A 26824-nucleotide genomic window follows, 5' to 3' on the forward strand; every position below is an offset into this window, starting at 1 on the left:
TATCCTCTTCCTCATACTCAATGGCTTTTCCTCAAGCTCAAAACTCCTTAAAACTGGGCCTCAGGTATTCCCTAGGTTCAACTTAAAGCTTGTTTTACAAGCTGCATTCAGGAAGAAGGAAAAATAGTTTTGTTGTATATAACTTAAGATGCAGACATCTACCTAGAAACCCTTCCAACATTTCCCTTCAGTTGTCTAAAATCACTCTTCCTTAACTGATACAGATTTCAGCATTCCATGCCTCAAGAAGTGATGTTTCTGCCTTTCTGTAAATAACATCTATTTTTGCAGGATGTTCTTGCTTAGATGCAAGATGTTCTTGCCATATGAATTCACTTTGGGACACCAGTACTCTACATTGCTGAAATAAGTAATCCACTCTGTCTACCAGACGTTATTTTCCTACTGTCTCCACACCATCCCTGCAAATTAATACCATAAGCTTACATAACATAACCTGTGCAGCATCACTTCTCACCTTACATGTAACAGAGCTTGAAGAATAAGAAGGAGCTCTCCTAACTAGCTTCTGTGGCTGTACAGAATAAATTAAGGGTTCTCTCTTAACTACTTTAATCCTTTGGATTATGTTTACACAGGCTATTTTGCTTTCAAACTTGAACTCTTCTCCCCAGCCTAGCTGTTTTCAACCTCACTTCACAACAGAGTGCCTGAAACAAGATACAGGATGGTATTAGCTCAGCTTCAGGGCTAAGTACTAAGGAGTCCAGTGAGGGACTTCAAATAGAGAAGCAGCTTTCCTTTTTTTCTGCATCTTTCAATTTCATTTGCCTTTGATTAGACTCAAATCATGGTTTCGGTTAACTAGTAGACTGTAATCAGAATTTGACTGAAAAGGGCCACATATGTTTTGAGTTCTGCTGTACAAAAACCCTGGTTTTGGGGAAATCATGTGAGAAAGGGTCTTTAAAGTACTATTGCTGAATGCGAAGGAATCCAATCACCCCATATTCTACATCTGCAAAGTACAGCTAAAGTTTTAAAATGATTAGTTATATTTATTTCAAACTTTACTCCCCAGAGAGTTCCTGACTGAGCTTGCAGTGCAAGCACCCTGCTGATTTGCTGTGTATCCTCTATGGTAAAGCTCTCTGACACATTTTTAGAAGGCCAACAGCCACGCCGAATGAGAACAAGATCAAAACACCTCACAGTTTGTGAGGATTTTATGTAAGAAAACAGGCCAAATACAAAATCTTACACTGGATGGGACCTACACTACTGTATCATTTCAATGATTTCCTTCTGCTAACAACAAAACAGGACAAAGAATATATTCTAAGAATTCTTTTCACTAAAGAGCTAGAAGATAATACATCGAAATGGATTAGTGATTTGCTCATCACCCTAAAGTTCACAATCTCCATTGAAGACTGAAGACTGTAGACTTTCAACAAAATGCACTTTTTCAAGCAGTAGTTTTCAAAAAGATTCACAGTCTTTAAGCTTTTCTGTGCTTAAAATCTATGCGTAAAGTCAAAGTACACTGTAATCGAACACTACCTGATTCTTCAACACATACAATTCCCCTGTTATTTACCAATAATCTGACATATTTCCTTATCATGCTCTTGATTTGTAGGATACCTTGACAAAAATAAAATGCTTCACTAACAGGTGTTACATATTCCAAACACAGGAAGTTAATTTAATCACCTTTAATGTGCACATCTGCAGAATAGTAAAGTTTTTAAAGGATGCATACAGAAAACAAGGAAAAGAGATTGAGGATTAGAGGGAACAACAGAGAAATGAAACAGAGTGAGAAAATAAAATGAGAGGGGGGAAAAAAATAGAGGATCTAGAGAATGAATGAAAACCTAGGCAGAAAGGGTACTTCACTGGAAGGAAAAGCCTTAAAGTCCAGGAAATCATTACAAATTTGGAAAGGTGGCCACCCAGGCAGCAAAGCTGGTCAATGCATTCCCTGAGGAACAGCATAGACATACACTGCCCTAGTAGTCTCTGCTCCCTGCCTCCTAACCTTCTGCAGTTCTTACTCATTACTTCTGATAGTCCTATATTTGAGTATAACTGAATTCTGTGGGACTACTCTAGGAATTATTGCCTATGGAAGCTAAACTGTGGACCAGAGAAGTGACCTAAATCGATCCTGTGCTACTAGTCGAGCCATCTTTCACAGCAGCGCTCGAAAAAAGCTATTATCCCGTATCTTACTATAGAGGACAAAAGTATCACATTCAGAAAAGAGAGCCAGTTATTTACCAGTTAACAGTTAACCTTATTATTTGCATAATGTATCAATTGATAAAAATCCTATGGGCCTACTCTGCTGACTCATATAAAAATATACAGAAGAAATATCAATGCAAAAAAATAACACAAAAGATGACAAAACAGGCAAGACTGCACATGCACATGTGAAAAAAGTATATTGCACTTAAAGCCCAGGGCCTCTGGCTTACAGGTATCTGGAATTTTTCAGATGTTAGTGTTTTGGGAGCAATAAAACTGGGGAAAAAAGAGAATTTAAGTCAAGATAGGGCCCTTAACATTGCAGCAGTGAGAAATCTGGAAATAGAGCACACCTGTTCATAACTCATTCACAAACTGTTACTGATCTGCCATGCAAATTTTATGGGATGAAGTTATGCCTCAAAGAAGTACTAGTGAAAAATTACATTCAGTTCAACAGGATTCGCTGGTGTTTATGCCTATGGCGGGCGGTTGGATCTAGATGTCCCTTCCAACCCAAACCATTGCAGGATGATTATAATTTATGCTTTACAGTCTACAGTTAACTTTTACTGTAACAATTATTTTCCTCTCTGAAGGGGGGAAATATATTTATTTTTTCAGCATTTCTCCTTAGGCAATTTTTCAGGATTAGCTTACCCATTTTGTATGCAACATCTAAGGGCTGAATAGCAACTAAGTTACAGCTCTTTTTACAGGAATAGTGCCAAGAAATGCTGCATATTCACATTATTTGAACCAACACCATTCATTTCAGTCTTATTTTTAAATTAATTCCTCAGTCTAGTAAAACTAATACTGAAACCATAGTAGCTGTTTCTGTTCATAACATCAGATTTCCCCTTTCTCCTCATGTCAGCCTCAATGTACCTGCGGTTTAGAAGAACCATTTATTTCACTGCCTGACAGACAGTTTTGTTTTGTAAACTTGCAGCTCTGAAGAACACAATGAAGTGATTTAAGGATGTACAAAAGCAACATTTCAGCAATGGTATTTTCCAGTTGACATCAGACAGAGTTTCTAGTAGTGTAATGTTTTATAAAGATAAAAATCTTCTAACCTAGCACTAAATACTTTGACTCGGTTCCATAAAAACGGCATGAAGTGAGCAGTCTCCATAACAGCGTTAATGAGAGAAGCTCAGTAGCCACCCGACATCAGACTGACATCTTGAAAGTGTCTGTATTTCAAACAAAGAAAAACACAAAATGCCACCTCTTCTGCAACACAGAACATTGTTATGGCTTCACCTTTAGCTGAAGTGTCATTTCCTACCAAGATCTCAGCTCTGACCAGCCAACAGTTGGTCAGTAAACCTGCAGTGAGCACAAGACAGGTTTTGGGCTGCACTTGAGGAAAAACAGGAGGAGGAGGTGTAACATTTTATTCACGAGGTTTTTAATTCAATGCAGGAAATAAGGCGTTCAGATTCATAGTTACCTTTTCTTCTCTCAAGCCAAGCACCACATTTGGTTTTACAGTTTTCCTAAGGCTCTCTCTCCAAATCCAAACCAGATCACAGCCTCATCCTGACCTTAACTCTGTTACTAGTCTAGCTATAATACATGTATTATTTCAGTCCCAACAGTGAAATTATATTAAGATGAGTAATTTCTAAGCAACAGAAACAGGAAAATCTGAAGAAAGTTTCTCAAACATGAAACCCAGATTTACTCCTATCAACATAAACCAAGGACTGATGTACATCCAGCTCTCAGTACACCCCATAAGACAGGCACTGAATTGTTTTAGTGTTCACCAAATTAAGACTCAGGTTTTGGATGCTGTTGCTTTCAAATGAATTGTCTCTGATCCACTAAAATCCATTATGCTATCTAATAAGCAAGCAATTTCTAAGGCCTGTTTAGAGCAATAATTTCTTCATGATCTAAAAACTAACACACAGAAATTGCTCATGAGATGTCATCTGGTTGTAGAAAAACTACAGTGAGTACTGATAAGAAAGCATTGAAGTACTTACCACACCGAAAGCTGAAACCCCTGTTCAGTACACAAGCACCAAAGGGAGACGAAACTAATCATGAAAGTTAATTTCTAATAACAAAAAGGCTATATAACTGTAAAGAAAAATAACCCATGAGTATTTCATACCAAGGATATGTTGTACAGAGGTTATGCTGCTTCAGTATGAGATCAAGAAGAACTAGTAACCACTAACTCAATTCAGCCCATGTATTTCTCCTGTTTACAATCCTCAAATTGGAGGTTTATTACTTACTCTGTATTTGCAGGTTTTCTTTTGATCCAAAACTTGTTTAAAGATGGAACCTACAAATCATTTTAATTTAGTTTTATGACACCTCATTGGGTCCACAAAGATTTAAAACCAAAAGACCTATTGTGCTGTACGACCATTTTTTCCCCCTATGTTAGCAATTTCCTTTTCAGTGGGATTTTCTCATTTTATTAAGGAAGTGAAGATAAAAGCAATACTTCTTTTCCTAAGGAAAAAGGAATTTACCAGCTGCAGACAAACCCATTACACTTCTGTTCCAAAAGCTGCTTGTCTTATACTTGGAGATCTTCTAAGACAAATGCTGTATTTTTTGTCTATTTTGTCTTGTCAAAGTTATGAATTGAAAAATCTATTAGCAGATGACACATTATGAATAACTGCAGCTCTTTGTGGACTACAAAACTATTATGGGATGTTACGTTAATGTCTTTTAGGAAAACAGCTCGTGCAGTTTGCTCTTTAACTTTGTCTCTATTTGCATCAAGTCAGTTCTCTGGCCTGCAAAACCTGTTAGGAAGGGAAAGAAAAACCAACCCAAAACTCAAATCTACCATACTTACTATCAATAACTTTGTTGACACCATTCAGGAATTCCATAGACTCAAAATAAAATCACAGTCCTTTTTCTCCTTTCAGAATATAGCCTCTTAATCCAAATAATATCAGAGAAGTTAAAATTTAGTCCATTCATCTGGCAAATGTTTCCCTCTGTTTCATAAACATGCATATCACAGAGAAAAATGTTCAATTTAAGGTTTCTTACATAATTAAAGTGTAAAAAATCATCATAGAAATATGGTTATTCATAATAATGTCCTTCTTGGCATGTATTACATTTCCATAAAGCAAGATTTAGCAAAATCAATTGTGTATAAGCAGCCAGTAAGCACAGTTAATTGTCTAGAAGGATTACAAAATAGAAATTCTTGTAATAGGGACAATTCTGTTCCAACAGTCTCACCACCAGCTGGAGGTAAAATGTCAAGGAAACTTGAACAAGGATGCAGGGGAAAATATGTGACAGCTTCTCGGAAATACTGGGTCAAAAATTCCATGGCTACTACAACTAAAATAGCCTGTCCAGAATAGTGCAGTACTACAGGTACCGTTTCCTCTGTGTACATTTACAACCTGTAGAATACTTTCTTTTTTCATGTCCTAGTTAAAAATGATGTCCTATAGGAAGGACAAAAAATACTCACTAGAGTATATGATGACTTTTTACACAAGGATAATTAATCATCACATTTCATTAACAAACGATCAAGTGCTTGCAAGCTGCCCACATTCTTTTTCAGCTAGTTTGCATATTTCATAATGGTGGAATAACATTTTAAAAAGTTTGAATAGGCACTTACTGGAATTACAGTTAATCCTGATACAGTCTAGATGGGGAAGAATAGATGAAAAATGAAAATTTATCCTTCAAGGTAATAGCTGCAGACATCCAATAAAATCACAGTCCACCCTTCCGGGGACAGACACATGCAAATATGGCCACTCCATATCATCAGTCTTTACATACGGTTAGAACCCAGATATACTGCGATAAGTCTTGATAAATATAAACGACAAATAGGGTAAAAATGGCCAATTTCAAACAAAGCTACATGGTGACAAATCTAAGTGCAAAAATCAGGATGAAATGTCAAAGATGCTTAACTGAGGCAGGCTGCAGCTTTCTCCCCATCTGTGAAAGAACAGGTAATTTCTCTCAGTGTAATTAGAAAGTGCTCCGTCACAATGGGTCCTAGAGCAAGCCAGGCCACAATCAGACATCTTGGACAACTTGTGTATAGTATACCTCAAAGGCTGATCTTCCAAACCTACGTAGTAATACAAAGCTCACCACCCAGGCCTATAAATAAGGTTTTGAGCAGATATATTTTCCTATTGTATAGACTTAAGATATGAATAGTGACTACATTTAAAACTACATTAATATACAGGAAATAATGACTTATTTCTAGGTACTGCTTAACTAGAGAATCCTGACTACTTTCAGGTTATTCCCCTGCCTGGAAAAGAGAAGGAAAAGGAAAGAAAAAGGAAGAAAAAAAAAGGGGGTACTGGAGGAGGAATCACTATTGTTTGGGCATGGATTTACTTACTTCTTTGAACTATAAAAGCAGGCAAATGCTGACAGAGGGTGGGAGTTACTATATAAAGAGAATGACCTGATCTATAGCAGCATCCTTTACTGGGCTACCTGCACTTATTACAGTAAAAAAAATACTCTATGCCATGCTGCTTGGTTTGTAGAGCTACTCCTGGCTTACACCTTTGAGGAACATATATACCATCAAACCTAGATTTTGTTTCCATATAGCTGAGTTTGTCATGTGTCGTCAACCGCATCAGAAAAGTGGTGGCAAACAGCCAGGGACCAGGACCTGCACATCCCCTTTTACAGAAAGTGCTCCTGCAGGACTGGGATTCAGAGCCATCACCCCTGGGAGCCTGGCTCAGGCTCGGCACTCCGGGGTCTTCAACAGAGGAGTCAACGTGGACACACTGCACTGCTTCTCCCTTCCCAGATGTAAACACCAGGACAGTAGTTCAGTGAGAAACACTTTTAAGGAATGGAGAATTAGGTGATTATTTCCTCACCTTCCTTTCTGGCAATCACTTTATCTGCAATTAGGACAAAATATCTAATTCCCTTTAAAACCAAAATTCCATGTTGGGAATGACTGCATGGAGTGTGCATTTTCCTGAGTGTATTTCTGTTCTCTTTTAGGTCCTGACTGGGACTTTAAGCACAGAAGAAGTGCTTTTATTTACTTACAATTTTCTTTAACTAAAGAAAACCCACAATCTAGCATTTTGACCATCATATTTCAGACTAGGAAATCAATTTTTGGTATGGTGGTTTTTTGGTGTTTTTTTTTTTTCTGTAAAAGGGCTTGTGCCTCCTCTGTTCACACGGCTGTTTGCTGAGGGCCGCAGTCTTTGGGCATTGAAGGGTTGTGTTATCGTTCGATACTACAAAAACACCACTACAGAATTGTTTAAGAAAGAGGAGATGGATTTACTGTAGATTTGACACCCAAAAAGAGGAGACCAAGAATTCCGTCAGTGGGAATAGCTAATGACAACTTTTTCAGTTTTAAAACTAGAAATTCTTCCCTGTGAGGGTGCTGAGGCCCTGGCACAGGGTGCCCAGAGAAGCTGTGGTTGCCCCATCCCTGGCAGTGTTCAAGGCCAGGCTGGATGTGGCTCAGAGCAACCTGGTCTAGTGGAAGGTGCTCCTGCCCATGGCAGGGATTTGGAACTAGATGAGCTTTATGATCCCTTCCAACCCAAATCACTCCATGATTCTTTGGTACGTTTGCATTTTGTACATTAATTGATGGAAGTTAAACTGCACTGACCTACACATGTTGTTCCTACTTGCACATTTAAAAAGTGGAAGTGCTCCTGTGAAGAAGTTGTAGAGGGAGACCAACCTTCCACAATGAAGTATCATGATTTAGCTCCAATATACCACTGACGAACCAATCTCCTCTTTTTAGAATACACAATAGTACAAAAATATTGTGATGATTATGTTAAACTATATAAAGAACACAAAAATGCAAAAGAAAATGAAAGTATAATAATGGGCATGTATTTGTGTGTGTATGTACATACACAAATGTTGCATCGACATGTGCTTATATATCATTTCAGTTTACTTTGAATGTTAAAACAGGCTGTTTCAGAAATGTTTGCAAGCAAAAAGAAAAATGTAAAGAAAATGTTAATTTCTTGGAGCAAGAATTTGTTACCTAGGTTGACCGTTAGCTTAACTCGTCCTGCATCCAACTCTAAGCGAAGGGTATCTGCAGATTCCCTAGATGTAGTTGCCATTAAAATGCCATAAGCTCGCTGGGACCTGAACCGTAAAGAAACATCTTCGGCCTCTGTATGCATCACAACAGGGAGCTGTATTTTCATAAACATACTTCCATCGTAGCTCAAAATTGTTGCCTCTGCAAACATAAAGGAGAAAACCATTTATTAAAGAATTATATTTACACAAACTGCCCAAAGAGAACACAATAAATGTATCTTCACTTGGTATGACACAGAAAAATTACGTGTTACATATCACTGTTAGTGGGAAACATAAGCAAAGCTGTTTGGGGTTTGTTAGGTTCCGGTCTGGGTTTTATTTCATGGGGTCTGGTTTGGTGGGGGAGGGGGGGCAGATAATTTTATTTGTTCTTTGAGTTTTTTAAGTGCATTATTCTGGTGCTTTTCAAAGAATCTAAATTGCTCTTTAGTGCAGGAGCCAGTCATGTAGGCATCTTCAAGCAGATGGGTAAAAACACACATGAAAAAAAATGCTTGCAAGGCTAGGCCTGTACTACTCAAAATAGCTCAAAGTCAGTAAAAGATATTCATGAAAAATTTATAGCCTATTAAAAGGTCCTATCTGACCATCATCCACCAAGATAATTACCTTAGGGTACTTTGGGGGGTTGGAACTAGATGATCCTTAAGGTCCCTTCCAACCCAAACCATTGCTACTACCAGTTACACTGACCATCCAGTTAGCAAAAAGCCACGTGAAATGGGTAACTACCCCCAGCATGGTGTAGATGGAGCACAGATTGCTTCATGACCACCATGACTGCAGTACAGTAGAATCAAAAACGCCCGTACAAACATGACAGCCTCAACGCTAGGATCGAGCCTGGACTTGGCACACTGAGGGCAAGATCTTCAAACTCCTGAGATAAGCAAATAACTGTCAGTTTCAGACATCACAGGAAACCCCCACAGCGAGCACTTCTGGCACCTGGCACAGAGTGGTCACAGCCTGTTAGACCCCAGAGCAATCAGCCACAAGTCTTCTCTTCCCAGCGTCCAGGCTGGTAACAAGCAAGCAGAAAGGCTGGATTTCTGTTCCTAGAAAGCAAAGGACACATCTATTTCCTAAATGTACTAAGAAGTACTTTTTTGCAGGAGGATGAAGCATTGCAGCCAGTTAATCAACACAGCTTTTGGAACTGGGTCTTAGGCTCATTGACAGTGGCACATCATGGTGGAAGAAGCAGCGACAAGCAGCATCCTCTACCCCAAGCTAAGAGTCAGTAGGCTCCCCAGTAATATATAAAACTAACCATACTACAAAACTAAAATCACTACATCAAAGGTAAACCACAGTATCTGAACATGCCTGTTTTATGAACATCTGATTGCTCTCCTACCACTAATTCACTTCTTCCATGTGTCTTCTACATTCCTAAACCCACCCAAAACCTCTCAATCTTAGAAAGTGTTGAAGTATTAAATGAGGTTTAAACAGGGTACTATGGAATCTTTCTTAGAAAAACAGGCAATCCTGAGGGTACCTCAACTCACTGAAAATAATACCAGTTACTTGCCCAAATGAGCAACAAGCAGGAAGACAGCAGAGAACACCTATGGACAGCTTCTGTATACTTGAATTTGCTGCAGTATCGTAAGAGTTATCTAACAGCAAAGGTGTATTGTGGTCCCACATGCAATAATATTCTCCAGGCCTGATACCCTCATACTACCATTAACCAGTATCACAACTAAAAAAGGCATTTTTTTTTTCCTTTTTAAACACCAATACTTTATGACAGCTTGTCAAAACTTTTTTCATTCCCTATCTTGTATACTGTTAAAGATTAAACAGCTCTTCAAGGCTTCCAGCCTACATGGTCTATGGAAGGACAAGATGTTCCACTGTAACTCTGTGAGCATAATGGAGACAAAAAGGATAGATGGTATATTCATTAATAATTCCAGCCTCCCCCAGTACAAATTTGAAGAAAACAGGGATTACTAATACTGGTGTGAAAATCATTAGACATAACAGGTTAGAAGAACACTTTCAGAGGTTTGATGATTTCTAACATGCAGGTAATAATACTTTCTGCATGTTCTAAAGTGGAAGTTTTTCAGTGAAGGAGAGTGAATACTTAATTCTTACCAGCCTCATACGAGAATTTAAGTCAATGAGGTTTCAGTGGGAGGCAATTTGGCTTTGTTCCATTTTGGGTTGTGGTTGGTTGGTTTTTGATTTGAGTTGGGTTGTTTTTTGGTTTGTGTGGGGTTTTTTGTTGTTTGCTTTGGTGGGGGGGGGTTGTGGTTGTTTTGGGTTGGTGGTTTTTTGAGGGTGGAGAGCCAGGGCTTATAACTCATTCCTACATCAGTCTGTGCATTAAAAGCTCCCAAAGTAAACGAGTTCAGCATGGAAGTTTAAGTTACATGCTAATGTGAGAGAAAACACAATGTATTTTATACTGCCTATTAAAAAGACACATTAATACTATTCAAGGGATTTATAAACTGGGCAAATTCAGATTCCGTCAGATGAACAATATTCAATAACTCTATGCAGGTCTGTTGCTAAATGATTAAATTACAATAATGTAAAACAAAGTTGTCAGAATCAGCATGGGTACTGCTTGCTGGCTTTCCTACAGTTATTCAGTCCTTTAGGAAGTTACAGAAAAAGGAGAGAGGGAACTTTCTCAATTTAATCAAAGATGACCTGTGAGTATTTAATGTCACAGTGAACAGACCTGATGTGATTAGATACTCAATCCTCCTAAGCCATCCCGTGCCAGTCATTTTGGAAACAGATGTTCCAAGAACAGACCAAGGAGACTGAACAGAAGATCAAATGACTGAACAGCTCTGGGGCAAGGAGAAAACCCCCTCATGTCAACTAGCTTCTATCATTATGGGAAGCACCAAGTCACAGGCTTTCTAAATACAAAGGTATCACAGGAAAAAACCAACAAAACACCACAAACAAACCCCTGTAAAACTGGCAGGAAGCAGGGATGATTTGATCAAAGACAACTTAGCACTGCTGAGAGCCATAACCAAAGATTTGAGACACTACATATTCCTAAAATAAAATACACAACTGTGCTCACTTTACTCATTTGAAATAAATCTGCTGATACAAGTGTTGTTAGGAAAACGTTTAGTTGTTAAACCATGAATAAGTGACTGCTACATTAAGAAGGCTGTATGGTATTTTGTCGATATTGTGATTCTCTCTCAGGATGGCAAGCTGGATTTTGCCATGTGAATGACCTATTCAACTCAGCCTCTCTTCCACTTGGCTCAGTATTGCTCTCAGCTCTGCAATTTCCATGTTCTGCTGGTCAGAAGCTATCTAGTAGTACATGTACAAGATCTCTGTCAGCACATGGAGTTCCCTCTTATGTGGTGTCTGTCTTCTAATTCTTTGCGGTGATGCCTTCTTAGCCTATTATTGTGTTTGGTGAAATACAATAATGGAAGAAAAACAGCAGGAAAAAAACAGTTTAAGATGAAATAAAAAGAGCTTGGTTTTACTTTTTTAGAACTAGAGATTGTTCCAGTTGTTTGAGGGAACTTTTTCCAGCACTTTAAACTTTCTCAAAATTCCACAAACTTTTTCCTGCAGTTACTTCAGTTGAGCAGAATCCACTGTTACTTTGCAAGGCCTGGTCAGTAAGATGGTGATCAGAATGAGGAGAGGCAGTTACACCACCAATGCAAACCTTGAAGGAACAGCTTGGCTAAAAGCATGTATTAATTTTTGCCTCTAACTTTTACTTTGATTTTTTGCTTTGGACCAACTGAATTCGAAGTGATACATGCCTCATCTTTCTTTGAGATCTACACTGTTAACTGTTCTCACATAAGTGTTGGCAGAAAGGTCTGTTTTCTCTTGCTTAGCTTCCTCTTAATTATTAGATGACATGCAAATAGACTATAAGTTCAGCTCAGAATGTGCTATTCATTAAAAAAATCAGAGTTTCCACAGTAGGGATTAATAATTTTACTACCACTTCAGTGTTGGAGGCACAGCATTGAAAAGAAAAAGAGCAGAAAATCCTCACAAAACTTCACTGGCAATTTTCTGTGGCAGCAAATCAGTGCACGCAGTTATTAACAAGGAATAAACAGCAAGATGTAATTCAGAGACTGATAAAAATATTTTATAGATTCTTTCTTTGATAATTTTACAAACCTGATAATTAAGCCCATTGCTGATTCTGGGCTAAAAACCAAGCAAGCAAAACACCCAACAAACCAAAAACTGAAGAGCCACTGAAGAGTTTGGTTCCCCTCTCCATGCTTTCCTTCAATTTTTTTCTGATTAAGACCTCCAGGGCTGGATACTCTTCCTTCCTGTATATGTACTACCCCCATCAGCGCTGTGTCTATCACCAGGGACACACAACTAATGCTTATACAAGAGGATTCAGGACCTTAATTTTCACTTGGGTGGGGTTTGCCTAGATTGCTGAAGGGACTGAGGCACCTAATATTTCAGACACTTTCCTACATCTGTTTGTACCCTTAGAAATGCTCCGATGCATGTTTATAGGGAGAAACAGTTTTCTGAACAGATGCTTCTCTTCAATTCATGGCTAATTTAAAGTGAAAGTAGTATGGAGTAGCCATCTGCATTTCAATGATATTCCTTATCAGTTTTGCAGTCAAGTTTATACTGGTTTTAACAACAGGCTGCTTGGTAGGTATAGATGCTTACTGCATGTATTTTAACAAATAAAATAAGTTCTTGTTTCCTCTGGACCCCTTGTGGTGACTCTGAAGTCCCAAAGACAAAATTACTTATTTTCCCCTGCTTTTTCAGTTTCAAAGTGTCTGCAACAATACAAAGACTGTGTTGAAGCCCACAGAACCATTTTTAAAGCATGAAATTACCCTCTGTTCCTGCTGTCTCCCACACAAACTTTGCCCAGAAGGTGACAGAGGATATAGTCCAAAGCCATGCCAGAAGTATGGGAACAATCTGGATGATGAGTAATCACGTGTTCAGGTTTGCTTTGTGACCCTTTTCATTTACCAGCAGCTACATCAGCCCACCCAGGCCCAAAGCTACAGCCTTGGTGAATCACGAGGAACCTTTCCATCCATCTGATGGAATAAATTCTTTCTATGCAATTAATTACTAGGTAATAAATGAACAGAAGCCAAAACGATTCCTCCTAATTTCTACACTGGTATTACTTCAGGAATGAAGTCCTAAGCCACGCTGTAAAGGTGCTAAAACTTTAACACACAAACACAGTAAGTTAACTTAAGTCAGAGATGGAGTTACTATAATATTTTGAACACATGATTCTTCTACCACCTAACATCACATCACCTGTATTTATTTTTTTTCTAATTTTAAAGCATCCAGAGAATGCAAGGAACGAAAGTTCTATTCCTTTATTTAATGTATATGTGTGTGCGCATGTACAACATGGACATACATACACAAATTATGAATAAATACATTTCCCCTCCAAAATGTCACTTTGATAAATCTTTGCCTGCCTACTTTTTCTTCTCATTGTTTGATGAATTTACTCCTGTGCATTACTCGTACCCATCCAAACATGCACGCCTGCAAAAGGCTGTTCAGAGGCAATCATACACTGTGATCCACAACTAAAGTAGGATAAAGACAAACGATATTGCTGTGACATCTGTCTGTCCATCTGCTGTAGTTTCCATAATGCACTAAAGCCAATCTACAGATTATACTGATGTTTAACCTTACTGAAAATCAAGAATAAAATAAAGAATACCTTGCAACAGGATAAAAACCACATGGATAGAAATAAACCCATTAAGTGTACTGAAATTAAAATAGAACCGAGTTGTCTTTCGTGCATTTTGTGCACTGATAACCTGACTAAAATTATTTCAGATCCTGTATTGTACACCCACATATAGGACATTAGTACTCCTACTTTAGGGGAAGTAGCATGAAAAATAAAAGATGGTGCTAAAAAGTAGCTAAAAGTTTGTTTACTAAAGATACCTTAATCACTTACAGTCCAGTTTAATCTCCAATATTTTAGTCTCTTTTTATTTATTGCTTTCTCTTCTTTGTGAAACTGTACTGTTTGTTGAAAAGAACATGCTCCTCTTTTATGTAAATTAGCTTGAACAACTAGAACCACGTTGCTTATAGCGCCAAATACAAAAGTGTATCAGTCACTTCATATGGGTAGTAGCTGTAACTACTTTGCGTGGTAGGATTCCAACAGAATCATCACCTTCAGAATCCCGAAAGCTATAGTCTTATTAATGCATGACCATTTGGGAGATGAATAGTCCTAAAAAGAGATCTCCTTTCAGTGTAGTTTCCTCTAGAGAGGGAAGCCCAAGAGCAGGAAATGATCCCATAATGTCTGAACTGCTGCACACAGATCTGTTGGACAAGAACCAAATACCACTGTAGAGAAACCAACACCACCAGCATAGTATCACACTGCTCCCACTGGGAGAATACACTGGGAAAATCAAGCTCTGAGCAGAAGGTGGTTGAAAATAAAGTATGGAAAATAAAAAAGACAAAGGTTTATATATAAAATATTACCACCTGTCAAATATATTTATGAACAGGCTATGATGAAGCCTGCTTTGAAGTTCTTTGCAGATGTGGGTGCGGTTTTCTTTTTAACACGTGTTTCCTAGCTCCCAAATGGAAAGAATGCAAACCCTGTTAAATAAATTTCTGCCATCTGTAATAGCAGGCATTTGCCACAGGGTGGTACACCACACATGTTTAACTGAAGGCTCTCGTAATGCATCAGACAGCTCAGTTATGCCCTCTGCCAGCTTCACTCCACCACTAACAGAACAATCTAGAGATCTCAGAATAACTGCCCATGAGCCAAAGGCATCTCTATATTTAAAAAAAAAGAGAAATCAGAAAAAACAGAAGAAACAGAGAATCCACATGCAAATGCCAATAACATGACGGTATTCATTCTACATAAATGCACATTTATTTACGTACAACTTCAGAAATTAAGACCTGATGTATGCTTTAGAACACCTTTTTGTTTCATCTTACTAACCAGAACAATGAATCAAACTAGACGGAAAGAACTAACATTCCCAGCTAATAAACTTCAGGTTTAGATTTCAGCTTGAGAGAAACTATACTGTGTCAGTTGTGAGAGGAAAAAAATATGACTCTGGGCACTGAAACATTTTCTATTCCAGTGAGAATAAAAACAAACACCTCAGATGCTAACTAATGTATTTTATTGTTTTCCTACTTATATTGAAATATTTCATGCGGGTACTCTGTAATTTTAAGCAAATTACAGTTTTCTTCCTATAAACTAACACCAACATCTATCTTCCTGGCCCCAGTCAACCTTTTCAATCAAATAAATGGGGTTTATCAATTTTACACTTACCTTTTCTAGGCAAGAGGGATACACAGTGATACAAGGTAAGTAGAATCTGTTTCCTTGAGCACTATGATCATCAAAAAAAAGTTAAGAAATATAGATTCCTACACTGATTCTTTTACTTTGACTCATGGTTGAAGTTGTAGCCATGGATTTAAGGGATACTGGGGAATGCAAAAGTAAGTTTAATTACACAGTGGTATTGACATAAACAGACAGAGAACAAGACTTCAGTGTGGAACTGGAATGTGACCATTTAGTAATGCCATAACAATTGAAATTGCTTTCATAAAGCTTTTTAGAAGTCAGCAAGGTGTGATGAGACACAAAAGGAGACATTTTCTAACCGACATTCATTAGTACTGCCTCTAGGTCATAGTCAACTAAGACTTCTTCATGCATCTTAGAAATGCCCATAAGATCTTTCCTCTAGAGTTACTTCTTTCAGCCTACAGCAGGTCTCCATCTCAGGAAAAGGTAATGATATTTTATCAGTTTTAATCATTGTGAAGGATTTGATAATACAGAAATGCGGCCATTGCATGGAACCTACCTCTTTCACATGATCTGCCAAGGTATCCTGTACCAGAGCAATCACAAACATATCTGTTCCACCCATCCCTGCATACACCATTGTTTTTACAGGGGTTGCTAAGGCAAGGTTTTGCAGTTTCTCTTGAGCATGAGGGTTTTACTCCAGCTGTACTTTGAATTTCAGCCATCTGTCGGATATCTTTGCTTTGACCATCAATAAATAAATCTCTTATGCAGCCGACGTATCCATAATTGAGAAGTGCTGTCCACACCTCTGTTGGGAAGACGAGTCCTGCTTTATTTTCTGGTAAGCCTCCGAGGTACAAGTCATCATCCAAATCAAGGATTTCACTTTCCCCTGGTGCAGTATATGGTGTACGTAGTGTGTTCACAGATATGGTCCCTGAGAAGAAAACACAACAAAATGCATGATTTCCAAGACATTTAAAATATTTAGGTACTGCTATTATTAATCTACATGCCACATTAGCTGCTGGCAAGTATTTACAAATGAAACACAGATATTCTATTGGTACAGTTACACAGTAGTAGATAAATTTCATTATTTTAATTTCAATGTAATACAAATACTGTCAGGAAGTGAATGATGTAAGAACACTGATGCACAATACTGCATGGTCACAATACAAGTCAAAAATCACCTTACCCATCCCATAACGGGAATGCATTTCAGAGTTATTTTCAGAAATATCCTGCTTGTGCAACAACTACCACAAAAATCTCTTCATGACCTCATCTGTGCTTCAAAGCATTAGGCTGAGGCTGCATTGATAGGTTGCAATCTGGGAGACAAATCTTTGTCTTTGGTTTAGATCCAAAGACACAGTATTTTAAAAGACTCTCACCCCTTTCACTGGGCTTTGGAAAATACCTTCTCTAAGTGCAGAAGGAAAATACTCTCATCAGCTGCCAGACAGGCAATCATTAAGAAGATAGCGATGTGCTCCTAGGAGGGAAATCAATGCCTCTGACACTTACCTTGAAATGTGTACATGTTACAAAGAGAGGGAGAGAGGATGTGTATAAAGCCTCAGGAAATCAGACGCATTTTTTTCCATTTAAGTTTAAAAAGTAAACAAACAAAATTAAACCTAAAATAAAGTTCTGTGCCTACAAAGTGTCTGAACAAAGAAACTGCAATCAACGCTAAAGATGCTCTTTGTTAGACTTTTTAGAAGTAACCCAATTTTCCAAATTTGAATAGGCAGAGACCAAATTTAGTACACTGAGATACAGAAGATGCTTATGGCAACCAAACTTCATTTTATTCACTAAGTAGAATCACTTGAAAGAAGAATCACAAAGGCCTTCACACAAGCAACTCCTTACCATTCTATATGGGTGCAAAAGTGAGGAAAACAAATCAAAGCATTATACACAGGTCACCAGATTATTATAATGTAGCAGCCACATTATACAACACTGTAATCCACTAGACTCACTACTGAAAGTGTATTAATGGTGTCAAGACACTGAAGAATCACATTTACCACAATGTATTTATCACACATACATAAAACCAACATAATTCACTATTTTCCCTGTAAGGATGACACAGATTCCAGAAGATAACACTGATTATCAAAAATACCGCCACTGTGATGGGGGTGGTGCACAAGAGTATGAAATTCAGAACTTTTATAGCATACATACTAGAAGATGAGCTTTCAGCAAACAGAGGTAGGTCAAGAAAAGAGCATTCGCTTACTTGGATCCGCCCTAAAATTTACGTTTCTCTTTTAGCAACAGAGTCCTGCAGGAGCTAGACATTCTGCTTGTTCTTTTGTTGGTTCCACAGGTTAACTTCAACAGCACGGACAGAATGAATATCTGAACAGTTTAGACCCTTAGAACAAACTCCCTGGGGTAGAGGCCCTGGGAGGTCCGACTCCCATGTGAGACTTGAGATGTATGGATTTTACAAGGGCTGGATACTACCTACAGTCTCCCTACTATCAGAATAAATGTAAAGAAAGATCAAAGTTTTGCATAGTGTTTGTGCATCTTTATGAGCATGTTTGAGGACATGGTCAGTTCTCCTTCTCATGTATTACCAGAAAAGTTTGTATGTCAGTTGAACAATCACACAGATGTGAACTTCCAGTCTTAACTAAGAAATACGCATGTTGAACCACGCTTACTATTCTTCCAGGCCTCCACCTCTTTAAAATTGATAAGACTACTATATTTTTCTAAGTATGTGTTGCTGCTCACATTCTTGAAGCATGGCATTCATAAAGAATGCCTGCTACAGATTTGACCTTATGTATCACAGAAGCATAAACATTTTGAGGTTTGACTTTATTCATCAGTTGCCTCAAACAATGATTCCTGGGAATGACCTGTTCAATCAAGATAGTTCAGAGAGCATCCTAGGTATCAAGAAAGACTGCTTACAGGCAACAGGTAATTTCTACTTTTAAAAATTAAAGATGCTGTAAATATAAATCATACCTGTGCTCACAGTATTTCTTCCTGCTATTGTTGCTTTCTCCCATCTGCTGCTGCACAGGCTTATTTAGGACCAAATGCTTTAAATCTATGTTCAGACAGCACACGCACCCACACAAGTTAACTTAGCTGCAGTGCACACTTTGCACAGTGCTGTTTTCTGCTAGACAAAGACATTTCTGTTTTCAAGCTATCCATAATGCTAGAAGACAGAGTGTTCCATTTCTATTAAAAATAAAAATGAACTGACTAGTCTTGATGGCTGTCAATGCACAGGAAAAGGCAGGAAATCCCAGCCAGGGTAGCTGCAGCATTAAGATGGTATTCCAAATAGTTTTATAAGCACAGAAGGCTGAGGAAGGTGAATCATAAAGGGAATGGTATCACCACTGCTCTGGTGACTGAATTATAGTTAGGTGATAGATTGAAGCAGGCAAAAATTCTTCTGTATGTCAAAAGATTACTGTGGAGAGAGCTTAAGCGCTATTTTGAATAGATAGCAACAACTTTATAAAGAAAAGAACTTTTCTACTCCCCAGGAAATGACATCACATGAAATGCGCCTTGGGAGAAGCCCTCTGAAATCTTAATGTAATTGCAGCACCTGATGACTACAGGTAGAAAAACGTAACAGGCAACAACTCCTCTGTGAATCCTTTTCATGTTTTGGAAGCCCATGGAATCTGTCACCTCTCTGGACCATCTCCAATTTACTGCTGGACATATCTACGACACTTCAACTGACCTACACGCTCTGTGTAGTACCCTTAGCCAAATAACTATGTTAGTTATTTAATCCTTTCTGTTGAGAGCTACACTGAGTTAAATAGTACTTGCAGAAGACTCAAAGCCTTAATAACTCACTCTGGCTCAGCTGTTACGTAGGAGCTTGAACAAAATATCACAGCACACTGTTTAGAACAAGAATTATGGCTATAATACAAATAGGCTTTACAATAGAAAACCCATGCCTGGGCACCAAGCGTTTCATACTATCAGTTATCAAGTTACCTTAGTTTCTTGCTGCACTTTTAACAGCAGCCACACAACCATCACTGCTATTGGTATCCAAATTACCTTTTATGTATCTCTGATATGTAATGAAAACTTTAATTGCAAATTGCTTTGCAAAAGCAGTTGAAAAAAAATAATCCAAGAAAAATAAGGGGGAATAAAAGATGACTTCCAAAATACATCAAAATCATACTTTCTCTGGGAATTATAGGCAGATTAAAAAGAATTGTTCTCTCAAATCACCAGTGTGCTGCAATCCATTTGGTTGTTTCTACTTACAAATGTGAAGAGACATCACTTTCCTTAGAAGCAGGAAGAAAGGAAGCTAATGGAGCATACAAATGTCTTATGTGGCCAGTACTGGAAAAGGATAATAATTTGCTCTGTAAAGATAATGTAACATCAACCCTTCTCACACCAGAATTGTTAAGAGGGAAAAGAATGAGACGCAACTCATTTTACAAAATAACCTGAAGACAACAGAATATGATGAGGAAACAAAAGATTCAGAAGATCATTGGCCTCTCAATGGCAAGAGAAAACTCTAGCCTTAAATTATAACATCTCTGTGTCAAGAACTATCCTTTCAGTTACATCCTTGCATATTATCTAGCGTAAGAGTGCCCATAACCAGAGGAGCAGCTACACTATTTCTTTGAAAAGAGCAATACTGAGGCAATAATGTTTGATGGGAAAAAAGTAGCTTCCTAGCAAAGATTTTTAATACTTAAAGTAGGAAATATTGTCTGTGTTTCTACCAGAAAAAGAAAGAAATGGGAAAGAAGTGACAGCATTTGCTTTGTCCAGCATGAAAGAAGAAAAAAAGGAAGACAAAGGGCAAGGTGTGGGGTGATTTATTTAGTCTGGGAATTCATGATCTAGCCTCAAGACTCTAAAAGCAGGTAGTATTTCTTATCTCCAGAAACTGGATATAAATTTTAGGGATCCTAAAATGATTCTACCATATTCCATGTGAGAGCAAAGTGAAATTTAAACATTCAGAAGCATCTTTCTGTACTGGTGGAAGAGTTTGAGAAAGACTAAAGAAATTAAGATTTTCAGCAAGAATTACTAGCTTAAAGGATAACTGGGCAGTAACACTTGCCCTGGCAGAATTTTCCTTAAGATCCAATATAAATTCATCACCTCAAATATGGAGAATATTAACAGTTGTTGAAATAGGCACATGTGAATCTGGCAGTTCTTACAAGATTGGAAAGACAGGAGAAGGAGCAAAGAGGTGTGTGCTGGTAAAAAAAAACCTGCAACAATAATGCATGTAACAGATACTGACAAAGCACTGCATACAGTGAGATCATGATGATAGTTAAGCTCTAATTACATACTCTAATTTCTGGTATTGAAGTTGAAACTCTAATTCAGTTCAAAGTTTCCATGACTCCTCAACCCTAAAGCGTTACCTACCTATGAATACATTCTGATACACTGTTTTACTCTGCCATAGACAACTGAGGATGACAGTAACAGTTTCCTCTCTGACTTCCCTGTGTAATGGTTATTTCCAAAGGATGAACGGTGGTTTAGTTTGACAACACTTGGAAGGTTATCCTTGAATATGGTGAACAATTTAATAAACAATCTTAAGTGCCAAACAGTTACTAAATCTAACTTTGCTCTGTTACAAGAAAATGTGTTACTGTGAGCAAAGACTGTTACAACTGCTTTATGGTTGGTTTTATTTTGGATTTGGTTTGGATTTTTTTCCAATTCTTTTGCTGCACATTTGGCAGTACTGTTAAAAGCAGACAGACAACCATTTCCCTTAGGCCTGGGCCTCTCCAATCATGTTCAGTATTAAAGCAATTTACTTTTACGTAAGTTTGTGCATAAGAATTTACAATATATTTCAAAACCTTGTCTCAATTCTGATCAGTTGAAACTGAAGACTGTAACAACAGCTACTACAACTATTCTGATCTCTATGCTTACCTTATGTAGCCTATTTAGTTGCTTTTTGTGCATGTGAAACATTTGTTTATTAACAGTGAAAACTCAGAGCAAGGTATTCTAAATACACTTTACATCTTCACAGAATCAGCTAGGTTGGAAAAGGCCTTTAGGTCAAGTCCAACTGTTCCCCCAGCACTGCCAAGGCCACCACTAACCCATGTCACTAAGGGCCTCATCTACACAGTTTGTGAACCCTTCCAGGGATGGTGATTCCACCGCTGCCCTGGGCAGCCTGTTCCAATGCCTGACTGCCCTTTCAAGGAAGAGTTTTTCCTAATATTCAATCTAAACCTCCCCTAGTGCAGCTTGAAGCTGTTTCCTCTTGACCTGCCACTTGTTACCTGGGAGAATAGACCAACAATCTCTATGTTGTGTGTTAAAGCAAAATATAATACCTATGATGAGGACTGTGAACACAGCATACAGCCCACGGCCAAGACAGGACACACAAGAAGCAGCTCCAAAGCAGGAACTCAGAATGAGCACAGATACTGGAAGGGAAACTCAACTCATGACAGGACACAGTGGTTGGTGCCAGGTTGTGTATTCTGCTGTATACTTAGCAAAAAAAAGACAAAGAACATGCTGAGGACCGTGTCCACTTTCCTCGCTGCATACATAAGCAAGAAGATGGACCATGAAGAAATGAAATATTTCATTTAAATATGAAATCTTTCTTTACTTAACTCTGGGAAACAGGATCTCAGGAGTTCCTTCTCAAAGATATTAGGTAACATAGCACTCAAAGAAGGTCTTACAGGTGGAATGGATGGGATTCAAGGGTGAAAAACTCCTGTAATGGATCACAAGTTCCTACAATACAAAAAACCCTACAATTCTGTAATAGGTCCAAAGTTCATTCAGCAAAACGAAGTTAAAAGACACCATCTTTTCCCTCTTCTTTGTATCTCCCAAAATCTGAAGGGATCTGCAAAATTACTAGTGAATATGGCCTGGATAAGTACAATTTAAAAATGTGCTCTTGTTCCTTACGCATCTCCCACCACAGATCCAGATGGGCATTGGCAAAGTCAGTAGTTTAGAGTGGATGCTCCCTGTGACTGAGAGTCAAAGAGAGCTAAGAACGAAAAATAAATTGAGTACATGGCTGATTCAGCTAATACAAAAGTCAAGAAAATTAGCAAAGCTCCTTGAGAAATGTCACAGCTTTCTACTATCTGAGGGAACCACTCTGCATTGGATTTGAAGGGTGGGTACAAGAAATTGCCACACAACAAATTTCACTTTAAAACAAACAAGAAAAAAAAAACCCAATCACTACTAAAATTGAGCTATTTATTAACAGGAGAATCTTTTCATTTATACTTGATAAGTAGGTATTTTGTCAACAGCAACAAGAAAGGCTCAGAAAAGTCATTATTTTTTCTAATGCAAGGTATATTCATTCTCTTACAGAAAAATTCTAAAGATGAGCAAGTGAGAACTGATCACATTCACGTGATTTTCACAATGTTTCGTTTTGGCTAGAGAAAATAAATGATAAAGCTTCCTGGAATAATAAAGTGGATTTTATTATTCATGGCAAAAGGCGTAACAGACCAATATGCAAAAGTAATGAAGAAATAATCTAAACATTACACATCAGTACTTCCTGTTCTGATCCGAAGAAAACAGGAACATACAGTTCATTGTTTATTTCAATGGTGAGGCAGTCATTCCACTGGGTTAAATCTGGCGGTTTAAGAGACTACTCAGCCAACATTCTCATTAAGAAAAATGACACCATTGCCACTGATAGTGGTACTTCCACTGTGAGTTATTATTGTATGTATTAAAAATCACAGAAAAGCTTTGATGTCTGATTCAGTTTTCACCTAAAAAAAAAAGGAGTTTGCCAATCTATATGCCTCTACATACTTAGCAACTATTCCCTAAAACAGTTCAATGGGTTTGGGCAAACAGGTACTATGCTCGGTTTTTAAGATTGAGAGGGTAAATAAAGTTCACCCATCTTGATCACAGGTGATCCACCACAGCTGGATTAATTTTTCTTTTATATACAGAACCAGACTGGTTTGGGTTGGAAGGGACCTTCAAGCTCATTTAGTTCCAAACACTTGCCATGGGCAGTGACACCTTCTACTGGATCAGATTGCTCCAAGCTCCATTCAACTTGTGCTTCAACACTTGAACACTCATATACATATGACTATTCATAATTCTATTTTAAAATAATATGCAGTCCTGATCACCAGGTACATATTGCTTTCTACAATTAGCCTACACTCTTGCTAATATCAACCAACAGTTTTGAAGAGAAAGGGGAATGCTTTCTCTTCAAAACTTGGGCTTTCAACTGAAAGAGGAGGGATTTAGATTAGAAATTAGGAAGAAATTCTTTCCTGTGAAGGTGGTGAGGCCCTGGCACAGGGTGCCCAGAGAAGCTGTGGCTGCCCCTTCCCTACAAGTGTTCAAGGCCAGGTTGGACAGGGCTTGGAGCAACCTGGTCTAGTGGAAGGTGTTGCTGCCCATAGCAGGGGTTTGAAATTTGGTGATCTTTTAGGTCCCTTCCAACCCAAACCATTCTGTGGTTCAAACAGAGTATGCTCTCGTCCTGGGTTCAGCAGCAGCAGTCATATTTTCTCCTTGTTAGTAGCTGGTGCATTGCTGTGGTTTTGACCTTCAGCCTGGGAACAGCACTGATAACACCGATGTTTTTAGTTACTGCTCAAATGTTTAGTCTGACCAAGGAATTTCTGAGCCTCATGCTCTGCCAGGGAGGAGGAGAAGCTGGGAGGAAGCAGAGACAGAGCACCTGACCCAAACTGACCACAGAGGTATTCCATACCACAGCACATCATGCCCAGGATGTGGAACTGAGAGTTACCCGGAAGGGCTAGGGCACTGCTTGGTTGGGCTGGGTATTGGTGGGTGGTATTGTATTCTCTCCCCTTGTTATTTCCCTTATCATTATTATTATTGGTGGTAGCAGTAGTGATCTGTGTTACACCTTAGTTACTGGACTGCTCTTATCTCAACCCGTGGGAGTGACATTCTTTCCATTCTCCTCCCTGTCCCTCCGGGAGCAGGGGCGGGGGGGGAAGGGGGGAGGAAGTGGGGGAGTGAGCGAGCGGGCTGCGTGGGTCTGAGGGTCTGAGTTACTGACTGCACTTAAACCACGACAGCCCTAAACTGTCTTAATGACATTTGTGAACTACAGTTTCTGTGAAGCAATGAATGTGCAGAAGATATCTTCAAATGTAAATACTTGCTATGTATTCAGTTCTTTATAGTTGTGTTGACTTTTGATGTAAGAATAAACTTTGCTTTCAGTGGAATCCCACAGGCATGATTATTACAGGATTTACTACCTCATATGAATCACTGAAACAACACTTAAGAAGGAAGACTGAAATTAACGTGATAGTATAAATACAATCACTGGATATTCAGTGACAGTTGAGGATTTTGAGAAGTTGTGAGTTATGTTGTCTGGGGGCTTGGGGAGTTTTATTTGTTTGGGGTTTATTTTTTGTGTGTGAATTTTTTAGTTGGGGGGGAGATTTGATTTGTTGGGTTTAACATCAAGAAATGTAAATAGGCATCTGACATATGATCAGAAACTCAAATTCTTTACAGTTAGAATTTGAAGCTGCACAGTCCAGGAATCAAATTACTAATTTTCATACTTAGAATCAATTCTCATCAATTGAATTTGGTCTTTCATAATGGATTTGACTGAAATCTGCACCTAACATTCACTTGAACTGAAATCTGATTTGTAGGTAGTAAGAAAGTCAGTCATAGTCCAACAACTTTTTAGACGTGAAACTCTAGAATTATAAATTCAAGTCATGGAAAAGGAATCACCAGGTAGAAGAAAGTGAGGAAAACCCCACAAAATCCAAAAAGGAGAGTTTACATTTGTCAACACACCAGACTGGATACTGATAATAATCAGAAAATTCTTTGGACAGGCTGAGCTACAGACTCAGCACATTCCTCCCCCAACTTCCAAATTCTGGCGTGAAAGGAAATACAACGTTTAACAGATTTCTGCTTCAGTCAAGAGAGCAGACTTTGGCCGCTTCAGGAACCTGCTTAGAAAGGTTCCATAGAAAACAGCCCTAGAGGGCAAGGGGGCCCAAGACTGTTGGTTGATATTCAAGGATCACCTCCTGCAAGCTCAGGAGTGTTGCATCCCAACTAGAAGTGCAGCAGGAGGCCCAGGAGACCTCCTTGGATGGGTAAGAAGCTGCTGAGGAAACTCTGAAGGAAAAAAGAGGCTTATAAAAGGTGGAAGCAAGGACAGGTGGCCTGGGAAGAATACAGGGATGCTGTCCGGGAAACTAGGGACCAGGTTAGGAAAGCAAAGGCCCAGTTAGAATTAAACTTGGCTAGGGATGTGAAAGATAACTGGAAGGGATTCTATAGGTACATTGCAAATAAAAGACAAGACTAGGGACAACATGGGCCTCCTCAGGAAGCTCTCAGGAGAACTGATGACCCTGGGTTTGAATAGTTCTGAATGACTTCTTTGCCTTGGTCTTCACTGTCAAAGGCTCTGACCAAACCACCCAAGTCTTGCAAGGCAGATGCAGGGACTGTGAGAATGAAGACCTTGCACCCACTGTAAGAGAGGATCTGGTTTGAGACCACCTTAAGAACCTGAACGTGCACAAGTCCATGGGAACTGATGAAATCCATCCATGGGTCCTGAAGGAGCTGGCAAATGAAGTTGCTAAGCCACTGGCCATCATATTTGAAAAATCATGGCAGTCAGGTGAAGTTCCCGATGACTGGAAAAAGGGAAATATAACCCCCATTTTCCAGAAGGGGAAAATGGATGACGTGGGGCATTACAGACCAGTCAGTCTCACCTCTGTGCCTGGCAAAACCTTGGAGCAGATTCTCCTGGAAGGCATGCTAAGGCACATGAAAAACAACAAGGTGGCTGGTGACAGCCAGCATGGCTTCACTAAGGGGGAATCTGCCTGATCAATTTGGTGGCCTTCTATGATGGGGCTACAGAACTGATGGACAGGGGCAGAGCAGTTGATGTCATCTACCTGGACTTGTGAAAAGCGTTCGACACTGTCCCACAGGACATCCTTGTCTCTAAATCGGAGAGACATCAATTTGATGGATGGACCACTCGGTGGATAAAGAACTGGCTGGATGGCTGCA

General features: G+C 38.8%; 1 protein-coding gene across 24 annotated transcripts in view; it reads right to left on the minus strand.

Annotated features, from left to right (window-relative positions):
- NRXN1 (neurexin 1) overlaps nucleotides 1-26824 on the minus strand; it is a 682391-nt gene that overhangs the window by 397178 nt on the left and 258389 nt on the right. For 15 of the 24 annotated variants that reach the window (XM_062605797.1, XM_062605765.1, XM_062605766.1 and 12 more), the window contains 3 exons: nucleotides 16239-16622; nucleotides 8267-8470; nucleotides 5855-5881 (listed from right to left, as the gene is read on the minus strand). In XM_062605797.1, the coding sequence (XP_062461781.1) occupies nucleotides 5855-5881; nucleotides 8267-8470; nucleotides 16239-16622 (615 nt within the window). The remainder of the gene's footprint in view (nucleotides 1-5854; nucleotides 5882-8266; nucleotides 8471-16238; nucleotides 16623-26824) is intronic. The other 9 variants (XM_062605796.1, XM_062605795.1, XM_062605786.1 and 6 more) reach the window with 1 other exon arrangement.

The sequence above is a fragment of the Pezoporus occidentalis genome, unplaced genomic scaffold, assembly GCF_034315485.1.
Source record: "Pezoporus occidentalis ecotype Australia unplaced genomic scaffold, CSIRO_AGI_Poc_V1 ctg93, whole genome shotgun sequence".
In the NCBI taxonomy this organism is placed as follows: domain Eukaryota; kingdom Metazoa; phylum Chordata; class Aves; order Psittaciformes; family Psittacidae; genus Pezoporus; species Pezoporus occidentalis.